This window comes from Manduca sexta, chromosome 24 (assembly GCF_014839805.1).
Source record: "Manduca sexta isolate Smith_Timp_Sample1 chromosome 24, JHU_Msex_v1.0, whole genome shotgun sequence".
In the NCBI taxonomy this organism is placed as follows: Eukaryota; Metazoa; Arthropoda; class Insecta; order Lepidoptera; family Sphingidae; genus Manduca; species Manduca sexta.
Window position 1 is genome coordinate 14,177,959 of NC_051138.1, and position 27,871 is coordinate 14,205,829.

Genomic DNA, 27,871 nt, shown 5'->3' on the forward strand with positions numbered 1-27,871 from the left:
GGGTTCGTAGTTTTATTCTCCTTAAACAACAGTAAATTGGTCTCAACAGATAATGTCGCGGCAATATTTTATTTTAGTCCAATAGGAAAATAACTCTTTACACTTACTGGTGGTAGGTCTCTCATATGTGAGAGTTCGCCAGGTCTATTTCTGCCGCCGAGCAGCAGTGTGTAGTCACTGTTGTGTTTCGGTTTGAAGGACATTGTAGCCAGTGTAACTACTGGACATAATAAAACTTAACATCTCATGTCTCAGGATGGCGAGCGCAGTGGAACACCCAACAAAACTTTGTACTTTAAGGTGTTGGCTGGTGTTTGTACTGTTTTTGAGCGGTCTTATCGCTTACCATCAGGCGAACGGCAAGCTCATCACGTCATTCAAAAACAATAAAAAAAATGAACACTTATTTTCGTCTCTTGCCTAGTGGTAGGTTGTATGGGCGGTAGATCGGGAGGTATTAGATGCAACACTCTTACGGCTACAGGCTCAGAATTGCCAAAGCCAATAATCATTTAGGTAACTGCCCGGTAGTGCATACTGTTAGATTGGGTTGGTGAACCATAGGCACACAGGTTCCAGTGACAACACGCGTCAAAATAAGTCGGACACGCATAATATTATAATATACCAACCAAAAACTTTGTTGGGGCAAAGAAAAGGTTAACCAATAAAGGTTCGCCACACCTGCTGTAAGATTTTGTAATTAGATTACAATTTACAACATACAGGGGCCTCGCGCGGTGCTTTGGAGGACTTTTTTAACGATCTTAGCAAGCAAACTATTAAAACCGGGGAATTTTCTTGCGCCGTCCAGGGCAACGCGTTATATTTTTGATTTCGCCTGGGGCCTCGCGTCCATTGAGGCCGCCACTGCATAGGACGTACTTACGTGGCGAATGGAAATTGAAAACGTAGTTGCAGCTCTACCTTAGAGATTTAAAGATGTGATTTGCGTTTATTCTTGCTTCAGTGCTATACAAATCCAGAAATGACCATATTTGCAAGGGTCCGCGACATTTTTTTAAACCGTTTACAACTGTTCAATATAGCAGTCGTGATAATAACTTGTTCTTTTATGATTAATATTTTTGTTTTGATGGTTGTACTTTGAACTATTAATAATTTTCTTTTTGATTCATTAGGTTTGTAGGTATTTATCAACAAGAAAACAGTGAAGTGTGTAAATAATTGCTGAAACGAAGGTCACGAGTTCAAACTTAGTGCTTATAGAGAACACGACTCCTTGAAGCTATTTTGAGTTAAATCTATGTTATTAATCATTAGCAAATCTCCTTGCATTAGTCTCATCCCATTTCAAATGTCCTAGAGGTACGGGTGACGGGTTAAGATCTGGCATGGAGACCACGTATGTAAACTAATGAAATTTAAGGAGTACGTCCATCTTTCAAGTTGACATGTGCCTGATAAGATCGCTGGAAGTTCCTGAACCTATAGTACCGTTTCTTGTTAGCTTGATTGTTAGTCTGAAAAATTTTGGAGAAACCTTTTCATCAGTACATATCTTGTGACATAATAATGATAAGTAATTCTTGAAATTAGGTACCTACCTGCTTGTTGGTCAAATATCCATTCAAATCAGTCAAAAATAGTAAAATGGTTGGCGTAAATAAGTTAGTATCAAAATAATTATATGTTTAAGGATTCCTAAATTCGAAATCGAGTTCTTCATTTATTGTGGACTTAACTATCAGGAGTTGTGGGTTTTATAAATTAACTAAACCAAATCTATTTGAAATAGGAAGCAGTGCTACTGTGGCCATTATTTTGTCGAAGTATTATTGTCATGCACGAAGTACATACATACATAATAGGGGACCGGCCTACGCTTGATTTTGTACATTATTCTATATGTAATGGTTAATAATACGAAAATGAAGTACTCCTGCGAAAACTACATAAAAATTGGTTAAAAAATGAACGAGTAATTGATATTTAAAATATTGTAAAGTGCAGAAGTGGGCGCGATGTGGGGATATCGCTTCATCTCTTTTTTTCGCACGCGTCGTAATTCCCGATGACGTCACATGTGGGTATTTCGTCTCTTTTCTGTTTCTTGTTAATTACCCCTTCCGCCGAAATTCAAAGACTTGTAACTTGTTGATTTTTTACCGGATTTTAATAATTCCTTCTGTGTTATAATTTATATTACGTAAGTATTTGATAATAGTAGAAAACAAAAATGAGTCCGGTACCCTATTGAACGATCTAGCTAGTTGTGCTGTTTCACGGTGAAAACAATTTTCAATTGCGTGCATCATTACAACTCCGTCTATAAAATGGATTCTAAAAGCGAATTAGTGTCCAACTTTGTATAGTTATATTCTTCTTGTTCTTATGTATAATATTTATTCTAATTACATATTTAGATGGATAATATACATAAATAACTTATTATTTACTTTATTGGCATTATGTTATAGCTTCCAAGGGCAGTCCACAAACTGTCATTGTCATTTTCTAATTTGTCAGATGTCAGGTGTCATTTTATACGGGAGGCTGAAAGCTCAATTTTTAGTTCGCCTACACAAAAAATAAACATAGTTATCTCGTTCTAAATATTTTCGGTTATCAGTCACTACCTAATTATGAAGTGAGCTATAAATCATATATTGTAATCGCATGCAAGTAAGTTTGTTAGTTATTTTCACCAGTCTTTAAACTGTTTCAAAGAAATCCTTCAACGAAATGTAAGTAAAAATATCTGTGAAATTACCCTTGATACCCACGTAAATTACATATTTTTAAGTTAATAATGTGTACTATTATGTGTGGCGCGTTTCTTTGCAGGTTTAAAGCAATTGCTGTTGTGTTTTTATTGATCGGTGCAGTTAACCTCACCGATGTAACATTCTACGAAATATTAGGAGTATCGAAGCAAGCTTCAACGCAAGAAATCAGACAAGCTTATAAAAAGTTGGCTATAAAATATCATCCTGACAAAAATCCCGTAAGTAGAAACTATTGTATGCAATGACTATTCTCTTGAAACCTATGTTATAGTTCTACACCTACATACTTAGTTTCGTTGGTTATGACTAAATGTGATTCAACGGCACAATCCAAGATCTTTAGATTAATTTTTTTTCCTAAAGGTTTTGTCAAATAGTTAACGAGCGGAATGGCGGCTCGATGCTTGCGCTCAACTGGACTCTTTGTGATATATTCTCTAAAAACTAGCTAATAGTCCCTAATATTAAAAACATTCACATCGCCGTCCCAACCTCTCACAGCCTGTCTACTGGGTGCACAAAGCTTTATATTATCTTAAAAAATTAAATATAAACTGGTAGATACTTTAGCAATTTAATGACCAATCATGAAAAGCAATATAAACATCTAGAATTTTCTCTTTAATCTTTAGGGTGAAGCAGAACAAGAGAAATTCTTGAGAATCACTGAAGCATATGAAACATTAAAAGATCCAGAGAAAAGGAGAAACTACGATATCTATGGGTCATATCCCTCTTACTCCAAGAAATATGATTACAAATCACAATCTGAATATGATAATTTGTACTACAATGGACTGTACCACAATGATCCATTTGTTGATACACTATCTGGTGCTAGTTTTTGTAAGTTACTTTATTTTGATATCCTTTTATTCCATCTGCCCATTACCCAGTTTACTGTAATACTATTTTTAAAATAATTGTAATATTTTTAAGAAAATTCTATGTTAAAGTTTACTTCAATTTAATTTAAAAGTATTAAATTACAGATTAAAAAAAATTATAGTTCAAAACTCAATTCACATAATTTTTAACAAAAGAAAAATATTTAAGTTACAACTCGTTTCCAAATAAATGCTTAGTAATAACATTTTTATACAATTTCAGACAATTACTTGAATGAGGGATTTTATTTTATAAATTTCTATTCACCATTCTGTCCACCGTGTCAAAATGTGGCTGACCATTGGAAAAAGCTTGCCGAAATGTACAAAGGAATCGTAAGTTTATTAATATTATTACAATTCAGTAAATAGATGTGGTTTAGTGTTGGCTATGTAAGTCGAAGCTCCTGGATTTAACTCAAGATTTCACAACACTGAGTTTATCGCAGACAATATTATGTCTGTTAGTAGTAATCAACTTTGAGTATGATGTGATATGTATATATGCAAAGTTTGTAGACTATTATTTACATATATGATGTCTTCTCGAATACACTGACTGTTGGGCCACAGTGGCGCGATTGTGATGAGTGGTGGTGATCGAGAGCCACTTCCACTCCTGGTACTAACTGCTATTGCCCACTGCCGCACTAACGTCGCTGAGCGTTGACAGGCTGCTTGTGCGAGCATTATATCGCTAAGTTAACACAAATAAATCTTGCAGCAATACATCACACAAAAACTTACAAATGATCTTACCCTACCGTCAATATATCAGTAGTTCTATACTTTCGACACCGCAAGTGCTGGCACTGTTAAAAATTGCACGCAATCTTGTCGTAAATGTTACTCCGTAAATATGACCTGCAGAAATCGACTTCTGGAAGATTTCTTGCAAGTTTGATCCTTGCCGAAGCTTAGGAAGAATTATTAGTCGCTATAAAATGCATTAGTCCGTGTCTTTGTAGGCCATCCATCAGCACCTGCACTAGTCACTGCATGTTGATTCTGAGTATGTACTTGGAGTGGCTTTATAGTATACTAATTTACAATGAATGATGTGATTTCAGATTAAAATAGCTGCGGTGAACTGCAAATACCACAACTCATTTTGTTACAACTCTATGAGGATTGGTAGTTATCCATCATTGCTTTTCTACCCTAACGTAAGTTAAAAAGTATTTGAATAATTCTGTTGAAAATTTTTAAGCTTTGTATAAATTATTTTGCTGTGGAATCTGGAATAAGGATGGTGCGGATATGCACAACTGCATGTCATCCGCATTCACATACATGGATGTCAAAAATTCTGCACAATCAACATAGAGATGTTGCTGGCACAGTATTTTCCCCTGACCTTCCAGACCCCACTGCACATAATGGTAAATAGAGTGGGGTTGAACAGAATGTCGACTGACGAGAGACTATTACCCCTCCGCAGTCGACACAATTATGCCGGCCTGTTATTGAAACGGTTATACTCAAGCTGATCCCAAAACGAGACACACTCCCGTGGGCCATTAAGTCGGGTTTTAACACCTTGTGTACAATGGTCGTTATCCGGATGAATATATAACTTATCCTACTAGCAGTTAAGTGTAGTCGTGGTGCATGCATTCTAGATCAAGATTGTCGAGAATATATAAGTAACTTAAATACCTGTATGTTTATAAATTAATGTCTCAAACCCAGGGTAGAAATGGCAACTTCATATACTACCGAGGTGATCGCACGTTGGAGGCCCTAGACCAATTTATAATGTCTTATATTAAAAGCAAGATTCACGTACCAACAGTCACTCAACTCAGAAATACGGACAAACCATTTGCTTATGTGTTGGGGAATAATAGAGTTGAACGGAATGCTCTCATAAGAATCGCTTATCATCTGGTAAGTTTATATTTATACAAATAAAATATATAATTGTGTGCTCATTGAAAAATTAATTTTAGAGCCTTTGAGCTCTTCAGGTCACTTGCAATTTATCCAGAGCCAACTAATGTATTAAATTTTTATTTATATTAAATTATATGTTGGAAGACTTTTAAAAAAGTGATGGTTTTATCACAGTGAATTGATACAGACATAACTAAATGATATAGTTCATTTTAAATTATGGAAAATCCATCCCATTGATTCATACACAAATATTCAATTTTAATTATTATAAATAATAAAAAATACATTATAAATATATATTTTTTTATAAGGATGGAATTGTGACAGTCGCTGTTGTGGAAATTGATAATTTACGAGAGAAATTGACAAATAATGAATACACAACTGTAGTGTTCAAACATAAAAGTATAACCAAAGAAATAGAGAGTATGGATGAAAAGATAATTGTTAAGGAAATTGTTGACGCTCTGCCGGGAATCGATAAAATTGATCCGGAGAAGTTAAAGGTAAGCCGGACTATGATATTAGATAAATATCTATGTTATTATGCTAGCTATGTGATGCCACTAAAGTCGCATGTATAGAAGAAACAGCAATGATTTTCAATTAGTTCATTTAATTAAAACTCCAAATATCATCATCAATATTGTATATACTAATATATAAAACTGAAGAGTTTGTTTGTTTAAACGCGCTAATCCCAGGAACTACTAAATCGATTTTGATTTTTTTATCCCTAATAGGAAACTACATTACTTTATCATGGGCAAATGTAAAACGAGACTTTTATCCAGGAAAATCTTTTTTGTCGCGAGCAGAGCTGCGAGCAAAAGCTACTATAACTATGCGCACGCGCAACATTGATAGTGTCCGTGACCTGTAGTAGCAAATGTATTTTTTTCCTAAGATATATAGTTTCGATTGGCCCTAAGACTGCCTGTCAACACTATTAATAAATCCTGTTGTAAATTTCCAGGACATAAGAAACCAACTCCGTCGCGGTAGTAAGACACCATGGGTGTTATATTTTTCTGCTAAAGGTCACGACAAACTGGAGTTGCATCAGATGAAGAATGCGTTTCCTGATGTTATGTTTGGTGAGTATTGTTAACATTTCCTTATTTCTACAGTAATAAGGCATTGATTCCTAATGATCTGGGATTACAGATCTCAGTCATGAATTTATGCTATCAACTTGGGAAAAGTAGGAAGATTTTTATTGTGAATGTTGGATTATTGTTTCAATGAAATTGTATAAGATTTCCTCAATATCCATATTTTTAATTAACAGTTAAACATATTCTGACATAAGAAACAGCAATAACGCCACACCCGGCGGAAAACGTAAATAAAAAATAATAATACTAACCCTGTATTATTTTCCTCTTTCTTCTTTCTCCTACTGAGAGGGTTTAGGCCTTACATACTTCACGCTGCCCTATTACGAGTTGACAAACTTCACATATCTTCGAAATTCTTAAGGAGTATATTCTTCTTAATCGTATTCTGCATCGCTTAAGGTTATCTCCGCTTTAAAATACTAAGAGTCGATGATGAGCTGTTTCCATGCTCCCTGTCTTCCGCTTTCAGCAGCAGTAATAGGAAATCCCATTATAGGTTTTATTTGATCATATTAGTGGGTAGGTAGGCCCACCTGGTCTTACCATCTACTTTCCCTACAACCAGTAGTTCATCGAAATTATCTAGCCAAAACGTTTGTTTTGGCTAGATAATGATGATGATAGCGTAGTTGTAAGTGTACACGGTACAAGTACGACTGCCGCGCTGAGGTCCTGGGTTCGAATCCCGGGTCGGGCCAAAATAAGTGTGACTGGGTTTTTCCATCTTAAAATTACTCAGTCGCAGCTCAGAGTCAGGAAGTTGGCGGTGTGATACCCCCGTGCCTCGGAAAGCACGTAAAGCCGTTGGTCCTGCGCCTGATCTCTCTCCGGTCATGTCGACTTGCCGTCTCATCGAACTATGAGAGTGAAGGAACAGAGAGTGCACCTGTGTACTGCGCACACACTTGTGCAATATAATATCTCCTACGTACCTGGCTGATCTCCGTTAAGACTGGCTGCCGTGGCCAAAATTCGGCTAGGAGGGATTCATTGGAGAAGTGTATAAGACTTACAAAATAAACAAGTGGTGATGTATATTCGTCTGTTCCACTAGGTGAAGTGGACTGCGAGCAGTGGTCGGAGCTGTGCCTGTCGCTGCAAGCAATAGCGCCGGCGTGGGGCGCTTTGAAACGCGGTGGTGCCTACCAACTCGCACACACATCGCCGCGTCGGTTCATCACGACTGACATCCACGCTATCAGCCTCCACACACTCTCAGCGTCTGACCTTAATAAGATATTGGATGGTGGTAAGTTGTATTTTGAATTACTTTAGGTTATATAGCTATTTTGTTTTATAGCTACTGGATAAATGCTGATACTATGTGTCCTGATAGCGACCACTGTACACAAGATGTGAACCCCTCAGTAGTCGCCTATGTAAATGTTTTGCGTTCCGGGATCGGCCTGTGTATATCCGGTTAGAACAGGCCGGCATAGTTGTGTCGGCTGTCGAGGGGTAATCATCTCTCGTCAGTTGACATATTAATGGACTCCACACCAGTTACCAGCAAGTTTAGTGGAGTCATGTTGTGCCCGTGAAAGAAAAGTGGCTCAGATAAGAGTGCTGTGTTCTGGTATCAGCCTGTATATATCCGGTTTAAGCAACCGGGCATAGTTGTGTATACTGGCGAGAGAGGTAAAGGATCTCATCTGCCGTTTTGGGAATAAGATGAATAGTGAATTTTTATATACCCATTAATGGTTTTGGTGAAGATAAATTTGCAGCGCTTAACCAGAACTAAAATAATATTGAATTAACCAGAGTACACAAATTCTTGACAAATGACAAAGAACCGCCGAAAGTTATAAACGATCTCAACGGCTATCTTCGGATAGAATAAGCCCATCACGTCATAGGAACATGTAAAAATTTCAAGCAAACTTTTTCTATTGATTCATCTTACAAATGATCCGAAAATGAATTGGATTCTATTATTGACATCAGCTGTTACATTCCATTAATAATTCTCACTCAACACAAACGAATCTACATAAATTAATAATACATAACCATATAATAATAATAATAATAATAATATCAGCACTGTATTATATACTTGCCCACTGCTGAGCACGGGCCTCCTCTACTACTGAGATGGATTAGGCCTTAGTCCACCACGCTGGCCTAGTGCGGGTTGGTAGACTTCACACACCTTCGAAATTCCTATAGAGAACTTCTGAGATGTGCAGGTTTCCTCACGATGTTTTCCTTCACCGTTAAAGCGAACGATAAATTGACAAAGAATACACACATGATTTTAGAAAAGTCAGAGGTGTGTGCCCTTGGGATCTGAACTTACGGACATTCGTCTCGGCAGTCCGTTCCACACCCAACTAGGCTATCGCCGCTTGTCATATAATCATAACCATATAATTGATATAAAATTGATCAATAATGAATGGTTTCGCAGTTATGGGTTTGTGGGTGTTGCTGGTGGTACCATACAAGCTGTCTTGGGAACAGCTCGCCGATCCGTTCACTCGCGCCAGCTTGCATTACAACGGAGACGGTATCAACGTACGTATGAAGAATATTAGAATAGCCTGTAAATAAAAAAGCCTTTCATTACAATCTATACATATTATAAAACAAAATCCCCTTTACTGTCTGTCTGTATGTTGTTGATTTTTTCGAAATGTACTGAACGGATTGTTATGAAATTTTGTAGGGAGATAGTTTAAGACCATGGGAAGGTTATAGACTTTCTATCCCGTGAAAATATATAGCGGAAATTTAATCCCGAAAAACTCCTTCACGCGAGCAGAGCCGCGAGTAAAAGATGTCATGCGATCAACGATGGCCTAACTGGTACAATTTAATATTCGTACTGACTTAGCATATGTTTGTAATAAAAAAAAATTATTCAATAGGAATTCTAAAATCGACTCAATTTTTTTAAATTTATTTTTAAATTTTTCATTAGATCCGCGATTGTAAATGACGGACAGCTATTTATAAAAAAAAAAAAATCTAGGTACTTACATATTCCACCTCTGTTGAAGAATCAATGAAGTTATTTTTATGAGAATACTTCGCCACAACATTTTACTTATATTTTTTATAAATGGAGTTGCCTAAAATTATCATTGTAATGTTTCCAAGCTCCACATTTTGCCAAAAAAATTTGTCCTATTTTATTTTTATTATGCAACTAGCTTTTGCTCGCGGCTCCGCCCGCGTTATAAAGTTTTTCAGGCTAAAGTTTTCCGTTATAAAAATAGTAGTTTCCCGGGAGCCTATGTTCTTCCCAGGGTCTCAAACTGTCTCCATACCAAATTTCATCTTAATACGTTGGGTAGTTTTTGAGTTTAACACGTTAAGGCAGACAGATGCAGCGGGGACTTTGTTATATTATTTAGAACTTTTTAAGTGAAACAATCCCGTCATACATCATTGTTGCATAACTTTAACCGTTTACGCAGCGCAGGCAACGGAAACTCTCAAAACTCATAATTTTCCCCGTTTTTGCAACATGTTTTATTACTGCTCCGCTCCTATTGGTTATAGCATGATGATATATAGCCTATAGCACTCCAGGAACAAAGGGCTATCCAACACAAAAAGATTTTTTCAGTTCAAACCGGTAGTTCCTGAGATTAGCCATTACTGCTCCGCTCCTATTGGTCATAGCGTGATGATATATAGCTTATAGCGGTCCACAAATAAAGGGCTATCCAACACAAAACGAATTTTTCAGTTGAAACCGGTAGTTCCTGAGATTAGCCATTACTGCTCCGCTCCTATTGGTCATAGCGTGATGATATATAACTTTGAGCACTCCACAAACAAAGGACTATTCAACACAAAAATATTTTTTCAGTTCGAATCGGTAGTTCCTGAGATTAGCCATTACTGCTCCGCTCCTATTGAATATAGCGTGATGATATATAGCCTATAGCTCTCCATGAACAAAGGGCTATCCAACGCAAAAATAATTTTTCAGTTTGGACCGGTAGTTCCTGAGATTAGCCATTACTGCCCCGCTCCTATTGGGTATAGCGTGATGATATATAGCCTATAGCACTCCACGAATAAAGGGCTATCCAACGCAAAAAGAATTTTTCAGTTTGGACCGGTAGTTCCTGAGATTAGCCATTACTGCCCCGCTCCTATTGGGTATAGCGTGATGATATATAGCCTATAGCACTCCACGAACAAAGGGCTATCCAATGCAAAAAGAATTTTTCAGTTTGGACCGGTAGTTCCTGAGATTAGCCATTACTGCCCCGCTCCTATTGGGTATAGCGTGATGATATATAGCCTATAGCACTCCACGAACAAAGGGCTATCCAATGCAAAAAGAATTTTTCAGTTTGGACCGGTAGTTCCTGAGATTAGCGCGTTCAAACAAACAAACAAACAAACAAACAAACTCTTCAGCTTTATATAATAGTATAGATGTTCATTCCAGTTCGGGATAATGACTTGCACGTTGGACACGGACAAGTACTGCCGGCAAGTGGCGCACAGTGAACCCACTATCCTAGTTCAGAATGGCACGAAACAAAACATTTACAAAGGACAGGTGGAAGAGAAGAAACTATTGGAGTATATTCGCATGTTGAGGAATAGTGTTGGTAAGATTTTTTATTTTATTTTGAATGACGAGTCGAGCTTGCCGTTCGTCTGATTGTAAGCAATACGACCGACCATAAACAGTAGAACCTTGACTTACAAAGTATTGTTGGGTATTCCACTGCGCTCGCCATCCTGAGACATGATGTTAAGTCATTATATTCAGTAGTTACACTGGCTACAATGTCCTTTAAACCAGAACACAACACTGCTGCTTGGCGGCAGTAATAGATATTGCGGTGGTACCTACTCAGGCGGGCTCTCACGTATGAGACCTACCACATATACACCTACAAGAGCGTCGTTAGCCGGTGGCCTAGGAGCAGGGGAGGGGGGGCAATAAGGAAAATGAGAAAAGTATTTTTTTTTTTTTTTTTTTTTTTTTTATATAGTCGAGAGCATATTTTTCTCCTCTACTTCTACTCTCTTTAACAATAACATAGAGCAAAGCCTAATTGAGCGTACGGTATATTAGGAATGGAATTGGTGAATTCATTTGAGTTTCGACGTACGGGTATGATCGATCAAGCATGTCAAATCAGACTTAATTAGGGCTTTATATTTGGCAACTTTTTTAGAATCTTTAGGGGGGGGGGCAGCTGTCCACCCCCACCCTTGGCGACGCCCTTATACACGTAAATTAACGCCTATGTATCCCATAGATTTAGAGTTAGACGAGGAGAAAGTGCTAGAGATCCTGGATCCGTCGGGACGTGAACACTCTTGGCTGGTAGCGTTCCTGCCCGCTAATTGTGGCGCATTCTGCGATGAGCTCATGCACGAGTTGATGCTTGCTGCTGATAAGGTACGCTCCGTTATTTAGTAGCTTGATTTTACTTATTTTTAGGGGTCCGTACCTCTAAAGGAAAAACGGTACCCTTATAGGATCATTTTGTTGTCCGTCCGTTGTTCCTCGTGAACGCGTAGAGGTATTAAATTGAAATTCATATCAAATACTCAAGTCTATGATACCTTTAAGCTGTAACGAAATAAAACTTCTATGTCAACGCAATCAAAAAAAAACAGCAATTTAAGCCGCATATTTTCAAACTCGCAACTACTCGCATAGGAATCAACACCTGAAGGGTCCTGTCGACCTAGAATCTTGAAACTTGGCATGAAGCAAGGTTTTATAGCAAATATAAAGGAAAAATTCCGAAAACCTTAAATTTTTAGACCTGTCTTTAATTTATGCTCCTCCAGCTTTCCATATTATAATGTTATGGATTTTATTTTGCAATAAAAATACCATAACTATCACTCTATTGTTGCGATGAGTGAACTTTTACTTACCAACAGGTTTGCACTGAACCCTCGGTGCGCGAATCCGAATCGCACTTGACCGGTTTTTTTAATTCTTAGTTTTAATTTTTTACCTAAGAATAAATTGACATTAAATTATGAAAAATGAAGCTCGAAATCAAAATATGTTATTAGTAATTTAAAAAAAAAATGCTTTTTTATTGAAGTAATTTTCCTTAGTATTATACATATATTAATTTGTTGTCGCACGTGTGGCACAGCTGCGTCCGCTAAGGTTCGTGCGTGTGGGCGCGCTGCGCTGCGCCGGCGCCGCGGGGCTGTGCGCCAACGTGCGCGCCGCCACCGCCCGCCTCTACCCGCTGGCTGCTGGACATCACTACAGGTGATGCTTCTTGTTCACCTTACACTCACTCTTGATGTCGTGATGCACGTGTGGCACAGCTGCGTCCGCTAAGGTTCGTGCGTGTGGGCGCGCTGCGCTGCGCCGGCGCCGCGGGGCTGTGCGCCAACGTGCGCGCCGCCACCGCCCGCCTCTACCCGCTGGCTGCTGGACATCACTACAGGTGATGCTTCTTGTTCACCTTACACTCACTTTTGATGTCGTGATGCACGTGTGGCACAGCTGCGTCCGCTAAGGTTCGTGCGTGTGGGCGCGCTGCGCTGCGCCGGCGCCGCGGGGCTGTGCGCCAACGTGCGCGCCGCCACCGCCCGCCTCTACCCGCTGGCTGCTGGACATCACTACAGGTGATGCTTCTTGTTCACCTTACACTCACTTTTGATGTCGTGATGCACGTGTGGCACAGCTGCGTCCGCTAAGGTTCGTGCGTGTGGGCGCGCTGCGCTGCGCCGGCGCCGCGGGGCTGTGCGCCAACGTGCGCGCCGCCACCGCCCGCCTCTACCCGCTGGCTGCTGGACATCACTACAGGTGATGCTTCTTGTTCACCTTACACTCACTTTTGATGTCGTGATGCACGTGTGGCACAGCTGCGTCCGCTAAGGTTCGTGCGTGTGGGCGCGCTGCGCTGCGCCGGCGCCGCGGGGCTGTGCGCCAACGTGCGCGCCGCCACCGCCCGCCTCTACCCGCTGGCTGCTGGACATCACTACAGGTGATGCTTCTTGTTCACCTTACACTCACTTTTGATGTCGTGATGCACGTGTGGCACAGCTGCGTCCGCTAAGGTTCGTGCGTGTGGGCGCGCTGCGCTGCGCCGGCGCCGCGGGGCTGTGCGCCAACGTGCGCGCCGCCACCGCCCGCCTCTACCCGCTGGCTGCTGGACATCACTACAGGTGATGCTTCTTGTTCACCTTACACTCACTTTTGATGTCGTGATGCACGTGTGGCACAGCTGCGTCCGCTAAGGTTCGTGCGTGTGGGCGCGCTGCGCTGCGCCGGCGCCGCGGGGCTGTGCGCCAACGTGCGCGCCGCCACCGCCCGCCTCTACCCGCTGGCTGCTGGACATCACTACAGGTGATGCTTCTTGTTCACCTTACACTCACTTTTGATGTCGTGATGCACGTGTGGCACAGCTGCGTCCGCTAAGGTTCGTGCGTGTGGGCGCGCTGCGCTGCGCCGGCGCCGCGGGGCTGTGCGCCAACGTGCGCGCCGCCACCGCCCGCCTCTACCCGCTGGCTGCTGGACATCACTACAGGTGATGCTTCTTGTTCACCTTACACTCACTTTTGATGTCGTGATGCACGTGTGGCACAGCTGCGTCCGCTAAGGTTCGTGCGTGTGGGCGCGCTGCGCTGCGCCGGCGCCGCGGGGCTGTGCGCCAACGTGCGCGCCGCCACCGCCCGCCTCTACCCGCTGGCTGCTGGACATCACTACAGGTGATGCTTCTTGTTCACCTTACACTCACTTTTGATGTCGTGATGCACGTGTGGCACAGCTGCGTCCGCTAAGGTTCGTGCGTGTGGGCGCGCTGCGCTGCGCCGGCGCCGCGGGGCTGTGCGCCAACGTGCGCGCCGCCACCGCCCGCCTCTACCCGCTGGCTGCTGGACATCACTACAGGTGATGCTTCTTGTTCACCTTACACTCACTTTTGATGTCGTGATGCACGTGTGGCACAGCTGCGTCCGCTAAGGTTCGTGCGTGTGGGCGCGCTGCGCTGCGCCGGCGCCGCGGGGCTGTGCGCCAACGTGCGCGCCGCCACCGCCCGCCTCTACCCGCTGGCTGCTGGACATCACTACAGGTGATGCTTCTTGTTCACCTTACACTCACTTTTGATGTCGTGATGCACGTGTGGCACAGCTGCGTCCGCTAAGGTTCGTGCGTGTGGGCGCGCTGCGCTGCGCCGGCGCCGCGGGGCTGTGCGCCAACGTGCGCGCCGCCACCGCCCGCCTCTACCCGCTGGCTGCTGGACATCACTACAGGTGATGCTTCTTGTTCACCTTACACTCACTTTTGATGTCGTGATGCACGTGTGGCACAGCTGCGTCCGCTAAGGTTCGTGCGTGTGGGCGCGCTGCGCTGCGCCGGCGCCGCGGGGCTGTGCGCCAACGTGCGCGCCGCCACCGCCCGCCTCTACCCGCTGGCTGCTGGACATCACTACAGGTGATGCTTCTTGTTCACCTTACACTCACTTTTGATGTCGTGATGCACGTGTGGCACAGCTGCGTCCGCTAAGGTTCGTGCGTGTGGGCGCGCTGCGCTGCGCCGGCGCCGCGGGGCTGTGCGCCAACGTGCGCGCCGCCACCGCCCGCCTCTACCCGCTGGCTGCTGGACATCACTACAGGTGATGCTTCTTGTTCACCTTACACTCACTTTTGATGTCGTGATGCACGTGTGGCACAGCTGCGTCCGCTAAGGTTCGTGCGTGTGGGCGCGCTGCGCTGCGCCGGCGCCGCGGGGCTGTGCGCCAACGTGCGCGCCGCCACCGCCCGCCTCTACCCGCTGGCTGCTGGACATCACTACAGGTGATGCTTCTTGTTCACCTTACACTCACTTTTGATGTCGTGATGCACGTGTGGCACAGCTGCGTCCGCTAAGGTTCGTGCGTGTGGGCGCGCTGCGCTGCGCCGGCGCCGCGGGGCTGTGCGCCAACGTGCGCGCCGCCACCGCCCGCCTCTACCCGCTGGCTGCTGGACATCACTACAGGTGATGCTTCTTGTTCACCTTACACTCACTTTTGATGTCGTGATGCACGTGTGGCACAGCTGCGTCCGCTAAGGTTCGTGCGTGTGGGCGCGCTGCGCTGCGCCGGCGCCGCGGGGCTGTGCGCCAACGTGCGCGCCGCCACCGCCCGCCTCTACCCGCTGGCTGCTGGACATCACTACAGGTGATGCTTCTTGTTCACCTTACACTCACTTTTGATGTCGTGATGCACGTGTGGCACAGCTGCGTCCGCTAAGGTTCGTGCGTGTGGGCGCGCTGCGCTGCGCCGGCGCCGCGGGGCTGTGCGCCAACGTGCGCGCCGCCACCGCCCGCCTCTACCCGCTGGCTGCTGGACATCACTACAGGTGATGCTTCTTGTTCACCTTACACTCACTTTTGATGTCGTGATGCACGTGTGGCACAGCTGCGTCCGCTAAGGTTCGTGCGTGTGGGCGCGCTGCGCTGCGCCGGCGCCGCGGGGCTGTGCGCCAACGTGCGCGCCGCCACCGCCCGCCTCTACCCGCTGGCTGCTGGACATCACTACAGGTGATGCTTCTTGTTCACCTTACACTCACTTTTGATGTCGTGATGCACGTGTGGCACAGCTGCGTCCGCTAAGGTTCGTGCGTGTGGGCGCGCTGCGCTGCGCCGGCGCCGCGGGGCTGTGCGCCAACGTGCGCGCCGCCACCGCCCGCCTCTACCCGCTGGCTGCTGGACATCACTACAGGTGATGCTTCTTGTTCACCTTACACTCACTTTTGATGTCGTGATGCACGTGTGGCACAGCTGCGTCCGCTAAGGTTCGTGCGTGTGGGCGCGCTGCGCTGCGCCGGCGCCGCGGGGCTGTGCGCCAACGTGCGCGCCGCCACCGCCCGCCTCTACCCGCTGGCTGCTGGACATCACTACAGGTGATGCTTCTTGTTCACCTTACACTCACTTTTGATGTCGTGATGCACGTGTGGCACAGCTGCGTCCGCTAAGGTTCGTGCGTGTGGGCGCGCTGCGCTGCGCCGGCGCCGCGGGGCTGTGCGCCAACGTGCGCGCCGCCACCGCCCGCCTCTACCCGCTGGCTGCTGGACATCACTACAGGTGATGCTTCTTGTTCACCTTACACTCACTTTTGATGTCGTGATGCACGTGTGGCACAGCTGCGTCCGCTAAGGTTCGTGCGTGTGGGCGCGCTGCGCTGCGCCGGCGCCGCGGGGCTGTGCGCCAACGTGCGCGCCGCCACCGCCCGCCTCTACCCGCTGGCTGCTGGACATCACTACAGGTGATGCTTCTTGTTCACCTTACACTCACTTTTGATGTCGTGATGCACGTGTGGCACAGCTGCGTCCGCTAAGGTTCGTGCGTGTGGGCGCGCTGCGCTGCGCCGGCGCCGCGGGGCTGTGCGCCAACGTGCGCGCCGCCACCGCCCGCCTCTACCCGCTGGCTGCTGGACATCACTACAGGTGATGCTTCTTGTTCACCTTACACTCACTTTTGATGTCGTGATGCACGTGTGGCACAGCTGCGTCCGCTAAGGTTCGTGCGTGTGGGCGCGCTGCGCTGCGCCGGCGCCGCGGGGCTGTGCGCCAACGTGCGCGCCGCCACCGCCCGCCTCTACCCGCTGGCTGCTGGACATCACTACAGGTGATGCTTCTTGTTCACCTTACACTCACTTTTGATGTCGTGATGCACGTGTGGCACAGCTGCGTCCGCTAAGGTTCGTGCGTGTGGGCGCGCTGCGCTGCGCCGGCGCCGCGGGGCTGTGCGCCAACGTGCGCGCCGCCACCGCCCGCCTCTACCCGCTGGCTGCTGGACATCACTACAGGTGATGCTTCTTGTTCACCTTACACTCACTTTTGATGTCGTGATGCACGTGTGGCACAGCTGCGTCCGCTAAGGTTCGTGCGTGTGGGCGCGCTGCGCTGCGCCGGCGCCGCGGGGCTGTGCGCCAACGTGCGCGCCGCCACCGCCCGCCTCTACCCGCTGGCTGCTGGACATCACTACAGGTGATGCTTCTTGTTCACCTTACACTCACTTTTGATGTCGTGATGCACGTGTGGCACAGCTGCGTCCGCTAAGGTTCGTGCGTGTGGGCGCGCTGCGCTGCGCCGGCGCCGCGGGGCTGTGCGCCAACGTGCGCGCCGCCACCGCCCGCCTCTACCCGCTGGCTGCTGGACATCACTACAGGTGATGCTTCTTGTTCACCTTACACTCACTTTTGATGTCGTGATGCACGTGTGGCACAGCTGCGTCCGCTAAGGTTCGTGCGTGTGGGCGCGCTGCGCTGCGCCGGCGCCGCGGGGCTGTGCGCCAACGTGCGCGCCGCCACCGCCCGCCTCTACCCGCTGGCTGCTGGACATCACTACAGGTGATGCTTCTTGTTCACCTTACACTCACTTTTGATGTCGTGATGCACGTGTGGCACAGCTGCGTCCGCTAAGGTTCGTGCGTGTGGGCGCGCTGCGCTGCGCCGGCGCCGCGGGGCTGTGCGCCAACGTGCGCGCCGCCACCGCCCGCCTCTACCCGCTGGCTGCTGGACATCACTACAGGTGATGCTTCTTGTTCACCTTACACTCACTTTTGATGTCGTGATGCACGTGTGGCACAGCTGCGTCCGCTAAGGTTCGTGCGTGTGGGCGCGCTGCGCTGCGCCGGCGCCGCGGGGCTGTGCGCCAACGTGCGCGCCGCCACCGCCCGCCTCTACCCGCTGGCTGCTGGACATCACTACAGGTGATGCTTCTTGTTCACCTTACACTCACTTTTGATGTCGTGATGCACGTGTGGCACAGCTGCGTCCGCTAAGGTTCGTGCGTGTGGGCGCGCTGCGCTGCGCCGGCGCCGCGGGGCTGTGCGCCAACGTGCGCGCCGCCACCGCCCGCCTCTACCCGCTGGCTGCTGGACATCACTACAGGTGATGCTTCTTGTTCACCTTACACTCACTTTTGATGTCGTGATGCACGTGTGGCACAGCTGCGTCCGCTAAGGTTCGTGCGTGTGGGCGCGCTGCGCTGCGCCGGCGCCGCGGGGCTGTGCGCCAACGTGCGCGCCGCCACCGCCCGCCTCTACCCGCTGGCTGCTGGACATCACTACAGGTGATGCTTCTTGTTCACCTTACACTCACTTTTGATGTCGTGATGCACGTGTGGCACAGCTGCGTCCGCTAAGGTTCGTGCGTGTGGGCGCGCTGCGCTGCGCCGGCGCCGCGGGGCTGTGCGCCAACGTGCGCGCCGCCACCGCCCGCCTCTACCCGCTGGCTGCTGGACATCACTACAGGTGATGCTTCTTGTTCACCTTACACTCACTTTTGATGTCGTGATGCACGTGTGGCACAGCTGCGTCCGCTAAGGTTCGTGCGTGTGGGCGCGCTGCGCTGCGCCGGCGCCGCGGGGCTGTGCGCCAACGTGCGCGCCGCCACCGCCCGCCTCTACCCGCTGGCTGCTGGACATCACTACAGGTGATGCTTCTTGTTCACCTTACACTCACTTTTGATGTCGTGATGCACGTGTGGCACAGCTGCGTCCGCTAAGGTTCGTGCGTGTGGGCGCGCTGCGCTGCGCCGGCGCCGCGGGGCTGTGCGCCAACGTGCGCGCCGCCACCGCCCGCCTCTACCCGCTGGCTGCTGGACATCACTACAGGTGATGCTTCTTGTTCACCTTACACTCACTTTTGATGTCGTGATGCACGTGTGGCACAGCTGCGTCCGCTAAGGTTCGTGCGTGTGGGCGCGCTGCGCTGCGCCGGCGCCGCGGGGCTGTGCGCCAACGTGCGCGCCGCCACCGCCCGCCTCTACCCGCTGGCTGCTGGACATCACTACAGGTGATGCTTCTTGTTCACCTTACACTCACTTTTGATGTCGTGATGCACGTGTGGCACAGCTGCGTCCGCTAAGGTTCGTGCGTGTGGGCGCGCTGCGCTGCGCCGGCGCCGCGGGGCTGTGCGCCAACGTGCGCGCCGCCACCGCCCGCCTCTACCCGCTGGCTGCTGGACATCACTACAGGTGATGCTTCTTGTTCACCTTACACTCACTTTTGATGTCGTGATGCACGTGTGGCACAGCTGCGTCCGCTAAGGTTCGTGCGTGTGGGCGCGCTGCGCTGCGCCGGCGCCGCGGGGCTGTGCGCCAACGTGCGCGCCGCCACCGCCCGCCTCTACCCGCTGGCTGCTGGACATCACTACAGGTGATGCTTCTTGTTCACCTTACACTCACTTTTGATGTCGTGATGCACGTGTGGCACAGCTGCGTCCGCTAAGGTTCGTGCGTGTGGGCGCGCTGCGCTGCGCCGGCGCCGCGGGGCTGTGCGCCAACGTGCGCGCCGCCACCGCCCGCCTCTACCCGCTGGCTGCTGGACATCACTACAGGTGATGCTTCTTGTTCACCTTACACTCACTTTTGATGTCGTGATGCACGTGTGGCACAGCTGCGTCCGCTAAGGTTCGTGCGTGTGGGCGCGCTGCGCTGCGCCGGCGCCGCGGGGCTGTGCGCCAACGTGCGCGCCGCCACCGCCCGCCTCTACCCGCTGGCTGCTGGACATCACTACAGGTGATGCTTCTTGTTCACCTTACACTCACTTTTGATGTCGTGATGCACGTGTGGCACAGCTGCGTCCGCTAAGGTTCGTGCGTGTGGGCGCGCTGCGCTGCGCCGGCGCCGCGGGGCTGTGCGCCAACGTGCGCGCCGCCACCGCCCGCCTCTACCCGCTGGCTGCTGGACATCACTACAGGTGATGCTTCTTGTTCACCTTACACTCACTTTTGATGTCGTGATGCACGTGTGGCACAGCTGCGTCCGCTAAGGTTCGTGCGTGTGGGCGCGCTGCGCTGCGCCGGCGCCGCGGGGCTGTGCGCCAACGTGCGCGCCGCCACCGCCCGCCTCTACCCGCTGGCTGCTGGACATCACTACAGGTGATGCTTCTTGTTCACCTTACACTCACTTTTGATGTCGTGATGCACGTGTGGCACAGCTGCGTCCGCTAAGGTTCGTGCGTGTGGGCGCGCTGCGCTGCGCCGGCGCCGCGGGGCTGTGCGCCAACGTGCGCGCCGCCACCGCCCGCCTCTACCCGCTGGCTGCTGGACATCACTACAGGTGATGCTTCTTGTTCACCTTACACTCACTTTTGATGTCGTGATGCACGTGTGGCACAGCTGCGTCCGCTAAGGTTCGTGCGTGTGGGCGCGCTGCGCTGCGCCGGCGCCGCGGGGCTGTGCGCCAACGTGCGCGCCGCCACCGCCCGCCTCTACCCGCTGGCTGCTGGACATCACTACAGGTGATGCTTCTTGTTCACCTTACACTCACTTTTGATGTCGTGATGCACGTGTGGCACAGCTGCGTCCGCTAAGGTTCGTGCGTGTGGGCGCGCTGCGCTGCGCCGGCGCCGCGGGGCTGTGCGCCAACGTGCGCGCCGCCACCGCCCGCCTCTACCCGCTGGCTGCTGGACATCACTACAGGTGATGCTTCTTGTTCACCTTACACTCACTTTTGATGTCGTGATGCACGTGTGGCACAGCTGCGTCCGCTAAGGTTCGTGCGTGTGGGCGCGCTGCGCTGCGCCGGCGCCGCGGGGCTGTGCGCCAACGTGCGCGCCGCCACCGCCCGCCTCTACCCGCTGGCTGCTGGACATCACTACAGGTGATGCTTCTTGTTCACCTTACACTCACTTTTGATGTCGTGATGCACGTGTGGCACAGCTGCGTCCGCTAAGGTTCGTGCGTGTGGGCGCGCTGCGCTGCGCCGGCGCCGCGGGGCTGTGCGCCAACGTGCGCGCCGCCACCGCCCGCCTCTACCCGCTGGCTGCTGGACATCACTACAGGTGATGCTTCTTGTTCACCTTACACTCACTTTTGATGTCGTGATGCACGTGTGGCACAGCTGCGTCCGCTAAGGTTCGTGCGTGTGGGCGCGCTGCGCTGCGCCGGCGCCGCGGGGCTGTGCGCCAACGTGCGCGCCGCCACCGCCCGCCTCTACCCGCTGGCTGCTGGACATCACTACAGGTGATGCTTCTTGTTCACCTTACACTCACTTTTGATGTCGTGATGCACGTGTGGCACAGCTGCGTCCGCTAAGGTTCGTGCGTGTGGGCGCGCTGCGCTGCGCCGGCGCCGCGGGGCTGTGCGCCAACGTGCGCGCCGCCACCGCCCGCCTCTACCCGCTGGCTGCTGGACATCACTACAGGTGATGCTTCTTGTTCACCTTACACTCACTTTTGATGTCGTGATGCACGTGTGGCACAGCTGCGTCCGCTAAGGTTCGTGCGTGTGGGCGCGCTGCGCTGCGCCGGCGCCGCGGGGCTGTGCGCCAACGTGCGCGCCGCCACCGCCCGCCTCTACCCGCTGGCTGCTGGACATCACTACAGGTGATGCTTCTTGTTCACCTTACACTCACCTTTGCCCCCGGCTCCGCACGCGTGAACAAGTTTTTCCGGGATAATTATTTTCTCAGAATAAAACCATACTGGTATACCACAGTATACCAGTTATAACAGGATAATGTAGCTTCCCATTAGTGAAAATTATTAGTGAAAAATCAAAATCGATTTAACAGTTCTAAAGATAGAATCGATTATCGTTCAAACAAATTTTCGGCTTTGTAAAATTAATATAGATTATAAAGGTAAATATTTGTGAAAATGTTTGTATATTTGTAAGAAGTAAACGTAGAAACAGCTTAACGGATTTCGATGAAACTTACCACACGGGTAGACCATGTCCCGAATTAACTAATAGGCTACATTTCATCCGGGTAATTTCTCCAATATATTTAATCTGAATTTAAATAAATGGCGCTAGTGTCGCACAAATTATGCTATGGCTCGCTATAGTGATATAGGATTTTTGTGTTTTTTGTAGCGATTCCTCGCGCGGGCGATACCGCGAGCAACACCTAGTAACATTATAAATATGCGTAGATATTTCGCTGTTTAATTTTGTGACAAGTGAATGTATAAATCGCTAAATGAATTTATTTGGATGAAATTTCGCTCACAGGCAAATCAGTCCTGTATTATATACTTGCTCAATGCTGAGCACGGGCCTCCTCTACTACTGAGAGGGATTAGGTCTTAGTCCACCACGCTGGCCTAGTGCGGGTTGGTAGACTTCACACACCTTCGAAATTCCTATAGAGAACTACTCAGATGTGCAGGTTTCCTCACGATGTTTTCCTTCACCGTTAAAGCGAACGATAAATTCACAAAGAATACACACATGATGTTAGAACATTCAGAGGTGTGTGCCCTTGGGATTTGAACCTGCCGACCTGGAGTCCTGTATTAACTGTAGGTTAATGAATTAAATTTTAATATAATTCTTGGAACCGAAATAATTTTATCACCAGAATGAAAATGTATATTGTTATAATTACATACATACATAACGTACTTGTGTCACATTTAAATTATAAAAAAAATATACTTACAGTGTAAGCCTCCAACACCTGTCACAAGCGCCGTACATTCTGGAATGGGCTCTGCAATACATAGACGACTCGGTACAAAAACTCAACTGGCAGTTGTTCACGAAGACCGTTATCGCTGAGGAGTTGAATCCAAGCAGGTAAGATATGATAATACAGGGGAAGATAAACCAGCGCAAAATGTATTTTGATCTCTTCCTCTCCCCTGTCTCTCTTCTCTCACTCTCTTCATGATAATACAGGGGAAGATAAACCAGCGCAAGATGTATTTGGATCTTTCCCTCTTCTCTCACTCTCCTCATGATAATACAGGGGAAGATAAACCAGCGCAAAATGTATTTTGATCTCTTACTCTCCTCTGTCTCTCTTCTCTCACTCTCTTCATGATAATACAGGGGAAGATAAACCAGCGCAAGACGTATTTGGATCTCTCCCTCTTCTCTCACTCTCCTCATGATAATACAGGGGAAGATAAACCAGCGCAAAATGTATTTTGATCTCTTCCTCTCCCCTGTCTCTCTTCTCTCACTCTCTTCATGATAATACAGGGGAAGATAAACCAGCGCAAGACGTATTTGGATCTCTCCCTCTTCTATCACTCTCCTCATGATAATACAGGGGAAGATAAACCAGCGCAAGATGTATTTTGATCTCCCCTGAACCTTCTCTTTTTCTCTCTCTTCTCTCCCTTTTTCAAGTTTTACACCCTGCTAATGGTTGATACAACCATTTGTCCTTTACTCGACTCAGAATATCGTCGAAAATCTTACATTTCTCAACACTCTCGCATCCATCCTTGTTGAATGATTAATCAAAATCGGAAATATTACCCCAGGGAATCTATTTGTTGCGGCTTGATGCTGGTTTAGAATTATTATGATTTGGACTTAAAAAAAAATTAACGAACTTCAGATATGCGAAATAGAATTTTGCTAATTTTAAATTAACTTTGTCGTTACAATCGAAGAAAATGTAGTACGTTACAATGTGTGTGGAAAAAGGGCAGTGGACAACCATCCAATCAGGATACAGAATGTGCTGTACATCAGCACTTAAGTTTCTTTGTCTAATAACAGATGTCGCCTAGAGTTTAATAAATACGTTCTCGAACACTATTGTTTTCAGTGACAAAAAACCTTGGTTGGTATATTTCCATTCGCCGAGATGCTACCGGTGCTACGAGATGTACGCGGACTTCGCGATAGCCGGTATTGTGAGTATTTTAATAAACATAAATACATAATTATTAATATTTTAAAGCTAAACTCAACAAGTGGCACCTTATAAGATAGAGTTCGTGCATATATTATTTTTGTTTTTTTTTTTGGGATGATTTATTATTTTGTATTAATACATTTCAATGGCTAATGTCTATTTTAATTTATCATCAGCCTATTAATGAATTATGGAAACCCACTCCAAGGCAGTGAAAAATTGTCATATCTTGATGTTGAAATGTATAGCACAATTTTCTAGTATGGAGTTCCTTGAACTAGAAAATGATGGTGAAAACTATTATTACACATATTAATACACAATGCAGGGTCATTTTCACATTGCTTTAATAATATATGAAACCAGATGCTAGTATTTACTTCTGCAACAATAACATTGTTCAAAAAATCATCAATGAATAACGAATATTTTTACCAAAAATCCTCGTTTTTTTTTTAATTTTTATTTCCGACTGAAAGTGTGAAATTGAAATTACTTTTTATTGATATTTATTTTGATCAAATCTACACTTTAAAAAAAATGACACCTAAGATTCGGTAACTTATTCTAAAGTGTTATTTTCAAAGAGATAAGTATGTGGTTTCATTCGATACGCAATGTCAAGGCGACACTGTATATTCACTACTGTGTAATATTTAATATACTTTTATTTTCAGCTTCTAAACAATGCAGTAAATCTCGGCAAAGTGAACTGTTTGAACGACCGAGGTGTGTGCCAACACGAGAACATCAACAGCTACCCATCATTAAAACTTTATTTAGGGAGGAATCAACACCAGAGGTTCAGTAGTGTTGTCAGCATTCAAGTTAGGGATTACAAAACTCTGTTAGAGGAAATAAAGCCGCATTTGAATAGATATGATAAGAGTTTGTTAGCCGGTTTGGATTTATTAGGTAAGAGTTTGCATGATGAGTTCTGATGAAACATGAATATTAAGCGATATTAGTCAATGTTTGAATAAGTAATGGCTTCACTTAATATTATCTGTAGCTTGGCTATCAATGTTGGTTAATAGACAAAATATTTTTTTTGTCTGTATTGAAAAATAAATAAATTTGCATACGACTCATTTGAATACGAACACTCTAAGTTTAAAAGCATATTAAGATTAATAACGGCTTTACTTTTTAAGCCTTGAATATGGCTGTTAATATAAGATTATTATTTTTTTTAGCATAGTATATATTTCGAAAATTCCTAACTGCGAATATAATTAGGTTTCAACAATATCTTAAACTTGTATTTTATGACTAAATCCACATTCCTTTTACAAAATCATTTCCATTTTATATTTTCGAAATACTAGATATCATATCCCTTAAAATCTGTATAATTTAAAGGATGGGATTCCAGGATAATTGACCCTGTTTAGACAGTAAAGTGTCCATTTTCACAAAACATAGTACCTTAGTTGACGCCAAACGTTTAAAACGCACCACAGTTGTCCAGCCTTTAATTAATGATTGAGATCAACTACCACAATATACCAAGGACACGGCCAATAGTCGGCTCATATTTTATAGCTTACTGGCTTATGGTATTATTAAAGCTTGTGTTGTAATCAAAAATCATATTTAAGAAATAAATCTTTCCCATAGATTTAGCGCCTGTTTCACGAACTTTCTAAATGCACTAGTCAAGTAAAATATAATATGACCAAATACAAAATACATTATATGCTATAAATCAATAGAGTACTATCCACATGACTGCTTCAGTGGCGTTGTTGTACTGCATGCGCGGTACGGCAGCGCTCTGAGGTCCTGGGTTTGAATCCCGGGACGGGCAAAGTGATATTTGGGTTCTTCTGTTCAGTATCATTCCGGGGTCTGAAAATTGTACCCGATATGACGATAGGCTCGCTCCCTATCACATCATGGGTCGGAACATATTTGGTGAAATGTGGGTGCCCTGGTTGCGTATAAATGCGTGATGTGTATATATACCATCCAAATTCGGTGTGTAAGGGGCCGTTCAAATATTACGTAACGCACTTTTTGAAGAATTTTGGACACCCCAGCCTCCCCGTGTAACATGCCCTAAAAGTTTTCCTATGCGTAATCCAAAAGTTATGTAACTCTAAAGTGACAATTTATTTTATAATCTTCACAATTATTTTACGTAAAATCAGAAAGTCGCTAAAATCGTTATTTATAAAGCTTTGTACGAGACACCCCTCCTCCCAAATTGCGTTACGTAATACCTGAACGTTCCCTAATACATTAACTGGCATATAAAGTTTACTGAAATATTATGAAACAGACCTTAATAGTGATATAAATGGCTTATGACTAACGATCGTCGCATCTAAATTTATGAATTAAGGTAGCTAGTATTTACATGGCATTTATTTTTTATAGCTCTATGTGTAAGATTATGCGTTTGAGCACCATGTGGTATGCGAAATCGTCACAAAAAATCTTTTTAGTATATTGACAATTCATACACTTATTCTGACGTCGTAATCGAGAGGGCAGTAAGTCAAAGGCGGCCAATGTTTTATTACTAATTCGGAATTTACGTTAAACGAACTTTTTTCCTACCAATGTTTCATACGTCTACGTAAATTAGTAATGCATATTCTTGTTTCATAAACAGCAGTAAGAAGGATAAGATAATATTGTTAACCATGTTCATAGGCACCGTCAAGATGATTTTTGGGGATATGCATCTGCATCTACACATTACATAACAACATAAAATTTTCTTTTTTTTTTTTTAAATAAAAATCGCCCGGTAATTTGTATATCCTGAACCATAATAAAACCTCTGTTCAATGGTTCGCATTGTCATTTAGTTATTTTTATTGATTTGTTCCGGACGCTCCCCGCATGTGCACCTTCCTTCCGGTGTCCAGACCCGAAGCGCTTTCCCCACATATTGCCCTCCCGATTACCAAAACAGTATTGTAAACCGTAGATCTATATTTCATATCGCGTATACCGGTACAGTATACATTTTTTAAATGGACTTCAATACGTCAGCTGTAATTGCCTTAGATCTTACAATGTGTTCAGAATGGCGAAAGCGATCCGAATAATTGTAGAAGCCACGATATACGCACGATTGTGATGATGAGCTTCGCACGCATTCTTAGCGGCTTTACGTGCATCACTGACGTACTCGGCTTTCTTCTCAATTTATACAAATTTTAAAGTTAATTGATAAATTGTGAAGTTTTTAAAAACGTGATAATTATTTTAATGTGCCTATAATGTAAGCAATAATAAATTTAAATGTACATTAGACTTTACAATCTCATGAAACCAGTGAATCTACGATAATAGTACAACGCAAATGTTAGTGAATTTCATCATAACCTAAGTAAAGAACAATGTTAGTTAAGTAACACATTTAGCTTAATTTGCAATATCAGTTCAAATTATTGTAGATCTAAATGAGATCTGAGTCAATTTTTAAATATTCAACCTCTGCCACAAGCGCTTTTGTTTCCTATTATTTTTACGGTTTAAGATTAATTTATTTAAATCATGTGCGGTCCCATGGCCAGTGGTTTAATTACTAATAGTTGGCCTTTAGACCGGTATGGATTCTCAATTCCTAATGTCACAAATATGTACTATAAATTATGTTCTAATATAAGTTTTTTACACGTTTTTTGTACCATTTATTTACAACTTATTTT

The 27,871-nt window shown here is 46.2% G+C and overlaps 1 protein-coding gene across 1 annotated transcript; it reads left to right on the top strand.

Annotated features, from left to right (window-relative positions):
• Positions 1-2,505: 2,505 nt before the first annotated feature.
• LOC115452225 (dnaJ homolog subfamily C member 10) lies at positions 2,506-27,841 on the top strand. The gene is made up of 16 exons (XM_037442182.1): positions 2,506-2,708; positions 2,809-2,968; positions 3,383-3,596; positions 3,861-3,973; positions 4,708-4,803; positions 5,330-5,527; positions 5,848-6,042; positions 6,513-6,633; positions 7,712-7,906; positions 9,071-9,177; positions 11,072-11,237; positions 11,898-12,040; positions 12,759-12,880; positions 22,994-23,128; positions 24,114-24,201; positions 24,881-27,841. Coding segments are annotated over exons 1-16 (2,319 nt in total). The 5' UTR covers positions 2,506-2,706; the 3' UTR covers positions 25,145-27,841.
• The last annotated feature ends 30 nt before the right edge of the window (positions 27,842-27,871 follow it).